This window comes from Ciona intestinalis, chromosome 12 (assembly GCF_000224145.3).
Source record: "Ciona intestinalis chromosome 12, KH, whole genome shotgun sequence".
NCBI classification, from domain to species: domain Eukaryota; kingdom Metazoa; phylum Chordata; class Ascidiacea; order Phlebobranchia; family Cionidae; genus Ciona; species Ciona intestinalis.
The window spans coordinates 4,133,581-4,145,697 of NC_020177.2; the positions used below are offsets into that span (position 1 = coordinate 4,133,581).

The 12,117-nt window shown below is 37.7% G+C and overlaps 3 protein-coding genes across 8 annotated transcripts in view; 1 reads left to right on the top strand and 2 right to left on the bottom strand.

Moving 5' to 3' along the window:
- Window positions 1–6,447, bottom strand: part of LOC100175231 (endoplasmic reticulum aminopeptidase 2-like) — an 11,846-nt gene extending 5,399 nt beyond the window's left edge. Inside the window, exons 1-9 of one of the 6 annotated variants that reach the window (XM_026837241.1) lie at window positions 6,344–6,447; window positions 5,908–6,046; window positions 4,432–4,608; window positions 3,283–3,369; window positions 2,526–2,976; window positions 1,813–2,010; window positions 1,359–1,509; window positions 892–1,071; window positions 250–444 (exon numbers count right to left, since the gene is read on the bottom strand). In XM_026837241.1, the coding sequence (XP_026693042.1) occupies window positions 250–444; window positions 892–1,071; window positions 1,359–1,509; window positions 1,813–2,010; window positions 2,526–2,976; window positions 3,283–3,369; window positions 4,432–4,608; window positions 5,908–6,023 (1,555 nt within the window). In that variant the 5' untranslated portion in view covers window positions 6,024–6,046; window positions 6,344–6,447. Of the gene's footprint in view, window positions 1–249; window positions 445–891; window positions 1,072–1,358; window positions 1,510–1,812; window positions 2,011–2,525; window positions 2,977–3,282; window positions 3,372–4,408; window positions 4,609–5,563; window positions 5,664–5,907; window positions 6,047–6,343 lie in introns of those variants that run through there. The other 5 variants (XM_026837240.1, XM_026837238.1, XM_009862216.3 and 2 more) reach the window with 5 other exon arrangements.
- Window positions 6,410–9,403, bottom strand: LOC100184663 (insulin-like growth factor 2 mRNA-binding protein 1). Its single transcript, XM_002127910.5, has one exon. The coding sequence runs from the start codon at window positions 9,283–9,285 to the stop codon at window positions 7,480–7,482; it is 1,806 nt and encodes a 601-aa protein (XP_002127946.1). The 5' UTR covers window positions 9,286–9,403; the 3' UTR covers window positions 6,410–7,479.
- Window positions 9,404–9,690: 287 nt separating this feature from the next.
- Window positions 9,691–11,439, top strand: LOC100187059 (endoplasmic reticulum-Golgi intermediate compartment protein 3-like). Its single transcript, XM_009862217.3, has one exon. It carries the CDS (start codon window positions 9,840–9,842, stop codon window positions 10,995–10,997), a length of 1,158 nt encoding a protein of 385 aa, XP_009860519.1. The 5' UTR covers window positions 9,691–9,839; the 3' UTR covers window positions 10,998–11,439.
- Window positions 11,440–12,117: the final 678 nt, after the last annotated feature.

A 12,117-nucleotide genomic window follows, 5' to 3' on the forward strand; every position in this document is an offset into this window, starting at 1 on the left:
ACTTTGAATAAAACAATTCTAACTGACTGGTTGTAATTCACTGCAGAATATTTCAGTAGGTCTGACTACCCTACAACCTCATGTTCAGCGTCAGTGTGTTTGGAGTTAGCTTGGTATGTATGGTGTGGTGGGTAAGTGGGTTGATGTAAGTTTAACTGTCTAGACATTGAGGGTATAATGGAATGGGTTAATAGCTAAGTGTATGATAGTAGTGGGTATTGATAAATTAATATTTCTTAGCTAAGACACCTTTGCTGTAACTTATATTGTCGAAAATTTCGTTGATTTCCTTTGAGTTTGTCACATTCACTGTGATGGGGTGAGTGAAATTTGATGAGTCAGTGGAAAACGCTCGCATAGCATGACGTAGCGGGAATTCAGACATGATTGACCACTGAGGTTCAACAGCATTAACTCCAGCAAACTCCATATAACTTGCAAAACCTGGAGATTTATTGAGGTATGAGGTTGTGCATAGGAAAGAAGGTGAAATAATGTTCCACACACCACTTCCCTATACCATTATACATATACCATGTTCCGTAATAAGGACACAAAACAGCAAAATGGTGCATTGGAAAAACAATCAAGCCTAACCCGTTTCTATACATTTATGAACCAGCACAAGAAAACACAGATTTACCACTAATCTTGTAAATCATTTTATGGTCTTTCAAGTTTATCATGACTACACAGTACAATCATGACTACACAGTATATAATCACTATGTATGCATGATATCACACTCTGTACCATATGGGTAAGGTCTTATAGCAAGCTATAGGTAATCACGCCAGGGAATCTGGATTTAGGCCAGGGCTGGCACATTATTTCCATATTCACCCTAACTGTATAGTGACATCACAGAAACAAATTATGACATCACAAACCTTCATTAAGCCACAGATCATTCCACCATTCCATGGTGACCAAGTTTCCAAACCATTGATGTGACAACTCATGAGCGATAACGGTGGCCACCCATTGTTTATCTTTAACAGATGAGGTCATGGGGTCGTACAGTAATGCTGTTTCCCTGTACGTCACCAAACCCCAGTTTTCCATGGCTCCTGGAAAGCAAGTAATGTTAAAATGAATGAATTTTGCTAATTTTTTAATGAATAAATGTAACCTATTTATCCTCACATGGAGTTTTTCTAAATGGCTGACAATTTAGAGTTTTAGATATCCCATTTATGACCACATTGGACCAATTGCTGTTAAGTGTCTTGAGCAAGGACACATACGCCCACAGTGGTAACAGAGACAAGCTTGGAATCTGTAACCTCTGGGTTGGAGACAGGCGAACCAGGGCTTCGTATTAAATATTCACAGGCCAATAGTTCTAGTTTTTCACCTGCTGCAAAATCAGGAACAGCCACAAGGTCCATCTTCGGAAGAGGGAAGGGAATTTTGAACAAATTCTCGAAATACGTGAGCACTTTACATGCAAAGTGTAACGCATAGTTAAGCTGATCAAGTTTGTCCTTGGATGCATAAACTGATACCTGGGTAAAAAGGATTGGGTTAAAAACAACAACAGGATAAATGTAGAATTGAAGAAATGAGGTGACAGCTTGAGATATGGGTCTTAGTATCTACTTTCCACCAAGGAAAATGTTGTATGCAACTCATGCTCACTGTCAAGTCATATTATCGATGTGTTCTTATACAGCATACACACGCGGTATTTATACACCTCATGCTCGCTGGCCAGTTATAATTTGGGTGTCTTCTTCTACACCAGACACAAATGGTGCATAAAACACTTCACGCTCGCTGTCAAGTCTACATAACATAATTATAATCACCTCTACTCCAGTTGATGTTCTGTTAGAAATTTTGACGAAATCAGAAACAATAAACGCCACGAGGTATGTGCTCATCCTCACTGTTGGTTGGAAGTCATCACGCTCAATATCGCCTCCTAGTGGAGTGGTAGATTGCAAGGGCGTGTTGAAAAGAGTGTGGACTCCTCTTTCTCGCACCATCGACAGAGAAAAGTTTGCCTGTTATTATTCATCAGGTAAAAAACAAGTAAGGCTCCGGTTGTTTTGGTGCGGCTCAAACGAACGTACCGAATGACAAGCTAATGAATTATGCACGAGTTGCACAGCTAAGGGGAGTAAGAAGCAGGCGAGAAATAAAGTGCAGCTCGGAAATTAAAGCAAGCAAAACAATTCCTTTACTATGCAGAAACAAAGTCTACTTCAAATACTTGACATAATTTGCATAACATTAGTCTTTGTTGAAAAACAACAATATTTTCTGGCATTTAAACATTTTCTGCATTATTTTACGGTAGTAGTAAGTTTATCAGAGTTATTTAACTTAGTAAGAGTTATACATTGGGTCTGGAATGAACTCTTCTAACCAAGCTGTGCATATAAGTATATTTTACTAAAGAAAAGAAAAAATGTGTTTATTCAGCAACCCTGTTAAATTAAAACAAAAAATCAATTGTTTAACCTTTTCGTTTCTGACCACTAAAACAGAATAAAATACCAAGAAAACAACAGCTTACCTTATAAGCTGGCTCATCAAAACATGGGAATGCAGCTCTTGCATCTGTGGGTTCAAATTGAGTGGCTCCAATCACGGTTTCTTTGCCTTGTTGGTTTTTATATTTACTGAGGTAAAAACCTCCAAGAGAAAAAGTCAAGTTGCCGTTAAAGTCGATCAGTAGTGAATATTTGTCCCATGCCTTCAGTTTCTTATTGAAGTGAAATGCAACCATGTCGTTTTTGATGCAGAAGAGAGTTTTTGTTGCTTTGTAACTTTCTTGTTTTCCAGGAGAATTCTCAGCGGGTGTTAACGTGGCCGAGAGTATCTTTTGCCCCCTAGTGTGCAGAATGACAAACTCGGCAGTGTCAATAATGGTAATGTTAATTTCTACTTGTCCCGTGTAGTTTTCATGAGTGAAATTAGGATGTAGATGGATATGGTAACTAGATGGCTCAACTTTATCTGGTAACCTAAGAAAGATGAATATGAATAGAGGTTAAAATGATCAAATACTCAGTTAGCACCACAGTTCACAACCTATTAGTAAAGGAGTATAGCCTATATACTTAATTACTTATGTATTAAAGAAGTTATACTATGCAATACAGAGCTATAGGTATATAAGTAAGACAGTAACTTCTGGACTAAATAACTGTTTTCCTAGAAACTGAATGTCCCATTCATATATTTTATGATATTATCATCGTAAACTCAGTCATACAAAACAGAAGCACAAGTTTTTACATTAAACAGATTTGCAATCAAAACATATTCACCTGTATTTCTGCCATGGAAACTTTAACCCCGTTGTTTCATCCATACATAGATCTTGTGATGGTGGTACGTGCTTAGATGGGTGGGCTGGAAAAATATACAAATTACAAACTTTGTAAGTTTTTGTTTGTAAGTTAAGCCTAATTAATTAGCCCTACAACTACAGACACTCTTTTCATTTAATATTTTGGTTCTAAATTTTGTAGAAGGGATGATTTGTATAATGTTATATATGTCGACATATCTCTACACAGACCAGTTTTAGTTTGGTGGTTTGTTAATTAAAATAGAGTGAAGAGACTTCATGTACAAACTACTATAAACAGTGCAACTTATTCTTACTATATTTACGGAACCTAGTACTCGATTGGTAAACAAAGCACAAATACATAATAAACAAATATGGCGGCTGGTAAGTTCTGTTTTTGACATTACTATTTATGTGTATGTGCATCTTGCGGTTACGATTTGCAATTGGCCCTTTGATCAAGATGTAGCTTGGTTGGTTGTATATATATGGTGTGTCGGCAACAGGAAAACAAAATCAATTGGAAGTCAAACATGGAGCAGGGAAGGGTCATATTGCATGTTGTGAAGCATTGTGGGAGTCACTATTACTATGTTGTTTGGTGTAATGGTGTTGATGCACAAATGGAAATAGACCAAAAAACATTTGGTTTCATAATATTAACAGCGTTGCAAATTGAGAATGTGTTTTGTTTATCAAATGTTGTGATATCAGACTTGGTTGGTGGTTTGTTATATAAACATTCATTGCATTCCATGGGAAAGGAGAACATACTTGTAGCGTGTTAACTCAGGAACAAGGGCTTCTATAACTTAATACCCAAATTTGTGCAAAGCTCCCAAATTTGTGCAAATTTCATACAGTTACACTCATTGTTGTTAGTTTAATACGGTTTGCCATTCATGATTGTTTTTGTTATATGTAGCGATTTGTTATTTATTGGTTATTTAATGCAATATTTGAAATAATATATTATCTATATTCTATATACAATTAAATATATCTTTTCTTTGTAATTACACTGGCCACCAGCAGCAAGATTTGAACCCAGTACCTTTCAGTAAAAAAAACATACTGCTATGTGTGTTATATAATAATACCTTGTTGTTGTTGTTGTTGTTGTTGTTGTTGTTGTTGTTCATTATTGTGACATTTACGATATCCAAGTCCAATGTTAACCATCATAATTAGGATGATTCCAATCACAAGAACGGAGATGAGAGAATATTTATATTTTGTTTCATCCAGAGCTTTGTTGCCAGATGATGGTTGTATAACACGCGGGCTGAGGTTTAAACTCCTGTTAGGGATGCACATTACAGAATAATTAGGTATTCTAGGATATCCTAGAATACTTTATTTCGAATCTAGAATTCCGAATCTAGAATTTCGAATCTTTTTATATTTATAGGAAAAAGAAATTTTACCCACAAAAGTCAGTTTATTGACCCTTTCATAGCAGCCTTGTTGGGTCATGAGCTGTAAAATGATCAAAAATTGTACTATTGGGTAGTTTTTGCGTCATGAAACGTATAGCAGGCTATGAAAAGACGTTACGAAACGTTTACTCTCGAAAGTCCCACAAACACAAAAATATTTTTTTTCAAAATTAATAAGTTTCAAAAATTGTTAATATAGTTTATGAGATGACGTGTGATGACGTCATTAAACAGAATACCGAATCCCGTAATTAGATTCGAATACAAAAGGATTCGAATCTCATAGATTCGAAATTCTGTAATGTGCATCCCTAACTCCTGTTATAAAAAAGTATTTATAAGTCCCATAAGGTGGCACGCCATGGGTTCTAGGATTTAAGCCAGAGTTGACCCGTTACCCTAAAGTATTTAATACTGATATAACCCATGAAGTTTAATTAAAAATTGGCAACTCTACTTATGGAAAAGTTGCTTTAATTTGCAAGGAGAGTAAACTTGAACATTGCACCATTTTTAATAGAAAGCATAATATGAAATACTCTGTTTATATGGCATATATTGATTAAAATTATACGGTTTATGTCATTTTGTCAATGTAATCTACATAAGCTATCATTTATATGGAGTCTGGTATTGTACATCATATACCACTGTCACATTGTGAACATAAATATGATGAACAAAATGTTTGTTTTGCAATACTGCTTGCAAAAGTGCACGGAACCACACACAAAGTTTTAATTCTCAAACACATACATAATTGCACAGGACGAGCACATTCATGAAATATTAAACACATAAGATAGCTTGCCTTACTTTAAAAAGCGTTGACGAAGCGCCATGTTTGTCTTCTGATAACAAACACTAAACCAATGCTGACACACGAACTCTTTACGTAAAGTGTTTAAATCCACTTTCTAAGATTAAAAAACTGAACCTACTCCTAACCTACACGCATTCCAGTTAATTAGGTGCTGCAGACTTGACTATAGTTAAAGACATCATTGAAAGTAATGCTTCAACTTGTATTTACACAAGGCGTCTTGTTTATCAATGACAAATATTATACTAAGCCCAACACCCACCACAAAACACACATGTCCACCCAGGTGAAAACTTTGCCAAATTCAATATAATTTTAGCACTTTTGACTCTTATACCTCACATTATCATCAGACATTCTTCTTTGTGATGTCACATTGTCATCATCGCTTGTGGATTGCAATAAATCGACCGTTTCATCTTCCTCAACATGATGCCAACTTACTCGACCCATTTTTTTTGGATCTTTAATGTTACCTAACAATAAAACTTATGATGTCACAATAGGATCTCAATTAATTAGTAACAGTATAGGCATACATAAATGATTTAGTTTTTATGTAAGAATACAAGGTTTAATCAACCATTCAATAATTGCACATTCCAGGTGCCATTATTTTTATATTATCACCCTTAAGTATCTCTTAAAGATTACACTATTATTTTAATCAATTCTTTAGTGACCACTGGACTCTAGGTATGACCGATAAGTAGCTTGACCAAGGGTTACTGCCAGCTATTGCGCACTTAGTATCATAGAGCATTCATTATTACCTTCAAATTTCAGTTCAATGCTTCTTCAGTTAACAGTTTTTACCCTACTGGCTCCTAAACAAAAACCTACATAGGAACACACAATGTACAGTTTTGAATGATTACATTTGGTGCAGTTTGTATGCATTTTAAATCCAAGTGGTTACAGCAATGTTACCGGATCCAAATGTAACCAGGTTTACAAACAAGCAAATCACGGCTACGATAATATAGTCACATTTACCGAATATGGGAGACCATAGTTACAGCAACGTTCTAATTACTACTTTTACTCCGTGGTTTTTACACCATTTATGACATCATAACAGCTGTTGGTCAGGTTCGGATAGATACACATTATGACATCACAATCTGTACATGGTTGGATAGTGAATATCCATCAATCCAGTGTTCAATAATCACGTCGATTCCCAAATGATATTTAGGCTTTTCTGAATCACTGGTGCAGTCCTGGGTCAAGTTTATGCGGGTCTGGGTCAAAAACGAACAAAACTTAAAATGCCGTTGAGTTTTTTAGATCAATACAGCTTCAGTTGATTTTTACTGAGCCAATGAAACGGTGGCTTTCAACCAAAACTTGAAACACAATTAGGCGGCAGCAACCGGCTTCAAAACGTAAAAAATAAAAATACAAAAATAAGGAAATCGCTACAAACTGCAAGAAAAAAATCCCCCCCCCCGACTTAAAAAGAAAAGTATTTAAAAAAAGAGTAAAAAATTGCCGAAATGGTAGAGATATGCTCGGCTATCGTATCTCTGCGTTTTAACCCAGTAAAAACGTAATTTTGAAAGTAATTTTAACGTAATTTCGCAAACAACTTAACCCACTTAGCAGCGTACGCCGGATGTTGGGGGCAAAACTACTCAACCACGAGATTGGTTTTTCAAACATTCAATTTTACAGTTGGCATGCATTGGGCACCAGAACAGGAACGAAAGCAGAATTAAGTTCTACTTTTGGGACTTGATTTAAAGAAAACACCACAGAACAGAAATTTAACACAACTAATGAATAGCTAGATTACATGTGCATGTCCATGAAACTAGGAGGATCAGTTAACAAAGAATTAGCATGGGGTGTAATGGTTAGTTGTTATGTAACAGTCCGAAACACAAGGTTGTGTGGTAGTGGGCTCCTAGTTGTTGACTGTAACTGGTCCGGGTCCAGGAACTGGTAGATTCTGGCGTTCGCGCATCTTTCCAATACGTTCTGCCTCTCTGGACTTCATCAACATCTCTCTGATCTTCCTCTGAGCCGATTGATTTGCGAAAAAATTTCCACAAATCTTAACCGGAACTTCCTCCAATCCTTCGGTTTCAGATTGTCGTGGAATGACAACCTCTGAGCTGGTGAGACGCTGAAGTTCACGAACGTTGTTCCCACCTTTTCCAATCACACGTCCCACAATGGCAGCAGGAATCGTCATCTCCGATGTCAATCTTTCATCCTCAGCATTGAAGAACCCTTCCTGCTTCAGCTTATCAAAGATGCAGAATTGCGACTTCCACTGCCCCTCCGGACTTCCCATGATGGTTACTCTTCTCTGCTTCTCATCATCACCATCTTCTGGTGGGACAATCTTAATCGAAGCGTTTGCGATGCGTGAAATATTTCGAATATGGCTTCCTTTGCTTCCAATCATTGCTCCAACAGATTCTGCAGGAATATAGAGTGTGCAGGTCTCACTCATCTGAGCTCGTTGATCTCCATTGTAACCTTGTCCTCTGAAATTCTGTCCCTGGTAGTTCATGCCATACTCGCGCATCCCTGGATGCCCATACCCGCCCTGCAAACCACCAAACATGGACAACTGGTTGAAGTTGATTCCTGGATATTGATGCGGTTGTTGCTGAGCAATCATCATGTCATTCTCATAACAGCTACGAAGTTTCTCCATCAGCAGTACTTCTGCTTCAGCACAGCGATCATTGTCACCATATATTGCGATTGTACGCTCTGCATTGCACTGTTGCATATCAGCCATGCTGTTTGATATTGCAATCTTGGTTTCCACTTTCTCTTGGATGGCCTTTAAGTTGCGACCTTCTTTTCCAATCAAGCGACCAATCAATGAGTTGTGTGCAAGAATTTTCAATGGAATATCATCATCATTCCATGTTCCAGCTGCTTGACGAGCATTACGATCTTCATCGCGTACGATGTCAAGAATTGCTCCCACAGCTGCTCCACACGCTTCTGGAGTACCATTGATGGTGATCGCTTTTTCTGTTGCTCCCGGGTTATCTTTGCGGTGAACGTCAATTCTTGCGTGAGTTTTCTGAGTGATTGCTCGAATCGAATCCCCTCCCTTTCCAATGATGGCTCCCACGTATTGGCTTGGGACCAACATCCTCGTCGGAAGATCTGGGATGTTCTTTGGTCGGTTGGGGTAGGCTCCCCCTTGCTGGGGACCGTTGAATCCTGGTCCGTATCCATTTCCATAGCGATTGCGAGGTGGACGACTTGCATCTGTAGGATCCGGAAGAAGAGTAACTTTAAGGATGCTTCCTTCTACTGATTTGCCATTAAGATCACGGATTGCAGATTGAGCCTCCGCTCTTGCACTGTATGTCACTTTAACCGTTGCCGTGTCTGATTCTGTTGAAACCTGTTCGCAATTTTCGACCAGACCGTATTCCGCCAACAGCTTGTCCAACTCTTCCCAATTAAGATGAGAAGGGATGTTACGGACTTGCACCTTTCTGCTACGCGAGCCTCGAGGTACGGAGTGCTCAACGCTCATTTCTTTGCCGCCGAACCCGTATCCGTTAAGACACTCAATGGCTCTGTCCGTCTGACTTGCGTCTTTGCAGTCGGCAAAAGCGAAGCCTTTCTGGTTGACTACGACGTTAGATAACTCAATGTTGAATGAGGCGAAGACATCACAGAGTGATTCAAGCGCCACGTCTTGCGGTAGATTGCCGATATACACCTTGTTCATGCTGCCTGTTATTTGCAAAATGGCCGATGAAGTGAAATATTGATTCGCGAGTTGTTTTCCTGGTTCCAAATACAACGACTGTTCTTCAACGTGGTTGGTTCGGGCGCTGTGACCTTTGAACCGATTTTTTTACCCGCGTGAAATGTCACTTACGTCATAATTCAGTGTGATTTTATTAAATCAAATAATATCATTGAACAATTGTCAAGTTTTTTTTTTAATATAAATCGATTACCGAACTTTGAAAGTGCAATTAGTATGCTGTTCGGCATATAGGCACGCACTGGGGGTTCAACTGCGAAAAGTAGCGTTAAAGCGTATTGTCAAGATAACATTTTACCAAAGCTCCAGATTTAGCCAGTTTTTATATTATTGTACACATTTCCTTGAGATTTCCGACAAAGGGCTCCATATATTTGAAACTTTAAACCCATAGAAGCCTTTTAAAACAGGCTGACTCGTTTCCTATAGCGTCATGCACGAATAAGCAGAGTGGTGTAGTGGGTTTGTTTATATGCTGCTGTGTGTTTTAGGTAATTTTTAATTTATTAGGCATGGCTTCGTCAATGTGGTCACAATTTTCATCAAAAGTTAAAGATTTCGACGCGTATCCGAAAACTTTGGAAGATTTTCGCATAAAAACGATATCTGGGGCAACGGTAACGTTAATTTCAGGAACTATTATGCTTCTACTCTTTCTGTCGGAGTTAAAATACTATTTAACCACTGAAGTCAACTCCGAACTATTCGTGGATATGTCTCGAGGCAATAAACTGTCTATAAATATGAATGTGACGTTCCCTCTGGTCCCGTGCGAGTTTTTAAGTCTGGATATGATTGACGTGTCAGGGCAGAGGGATATAGACGTACAACATACGTTAGTAAAGCAGCCTTTGAATTCAGATGGATCTTGGGTCGCAGAAGCTGCTGAAAAAGTAGATCTTGTTGGAACAAAGCCTGTTTTAAATGCAACGGAACCACCGCCTGCAGATTACTGTGGGAGTTGTTTTGGAGCAGAAACAAAAGACATGACTTGCTGTAATACTTGCTCTGATATAAAGGAGGCATACAGAAGAAAGGGATGGGCATTTCCTAGAGATGGATCAATTACACCATGCATTGGGGAAGATGATGATAAAGAACCAGTGGGGTCTGGGTGTTATTTACACGGTCACTTAGAAGTGAATAGGGTCGCTGGAAACTTCCATATTTCTCCTGGCAAAAGTTATGAAGTGGGACACATGCATGTTCATGATATGGCACGGATGGGAAAGTATAAAGAATCTAATGTTTCTCATGTATTTAACCACCTATCTTTTGGTAGCACCTACCCAGGCCAAGTTCATCCCTTAGATAACCTAGAAGTAATTGCATCAGAATCCTCTGTAGCGTTCCAATATTATGTGAAAATCGTTCCCACCACTTATGAGAAGTTAAGTGGAGACACTTTTCACACGAATCAGTTCTCAGTTACCCGTCACCAAAAGAGAAACAAGGACTCCCGCGAGTCGTTACCTGGCATGTTTGTATCATATGAACTTTCACCCATGATGGTAAGGTATGTTGAAAGGAGAAGATCCTTCGTCCACTTTTTAACGTCAGTTTGTGCTATTATTGGTGGTATTTTTACTGTCGCAGGTCTATTTGATTCATTTATCTACCATGGTTCTAAAGCTCTTCAGAAAAAAATTGAGCTTGGAAAAGCTTTCTAATTTTAGCTTTATAGGTCGTTTTAATTCTGATAGCCATTGTGACTTCATACTTGCGGTACCTAACTATCCACAATATAATATAAACTTCCAAATAAACAAAAACTGTACATCACTAACCATCATATATCAGACTTTCAAATAAACCCAAGAAAACTGTTTAAAAGTAATCAATCATTAAACCTAACTGTACTTAATGTAGGATGTTGTTTTAAGATTTGTATTTTAAAAGATCACTCACTGTATCAGATAAATGGAGAACAAAATTATATAAATGTTCTGTTTTAATTCGGTACAGCCAATATTTTAGGAAGCTGACAGCTTCAGAAGATTAAAGATAAAAAAGTACTAGCATATATATATACGAATCAAAATTGTAATATTATTTACTTTCAGAACATATCCAAAGCCAAAGGAACCATCTTTTAATAAAATAAATTTATTTGAAACAGCATTTCCATAAATTAATAAGCCCAGTCCTTGTCAGATTTCATGTAAATCCTTTTTGTACTGATCTGTAACAAAGAAGAATGTTAAATTATGATTTGTAGCACTAACTGTAAAAGTTAATATGACAGGAGTAATGTATGAGGTTTGGGCTAGTGAGACTTAATAATAAGCATCACAACAGAAACCACTTGGTTACTTTTGCACCACACTATCCCCCACAGTCCGATACTGAAACTTCGAACCATGGTCTACAGGTGTGCAGCTAAGAAAGTCATACCAATCACTCAATCAGATAACATGTATTACCTACAGTGGTGTACATTCACTGTACAATACTGCAATTCCTATGTATGCCGATTTGTCTTGTAATATGCTGCTGTAGAAAACGGGTGTCGCGTGTGGTCATGTAGTGAACCGTGTTATTTTTGACATACATGTACAAAGTTATAGCTCAATCCATGTGATCAATAGGAATCCATTACTTCAGTCTTCCTTTTATCTGCATAAAAATAAATATTAAACCTTTGGGGTATAGGTTCATAAAACAAACATTCGTTAGGACTTCGTTCAGTCCTATCGATCAAACAATCATCGAGCTGTTGCTCTTGTGAGGAAAAGGTCATCATGACAACAATATTAATAATGATCTAATAGACTATAAATTTCTTACCAG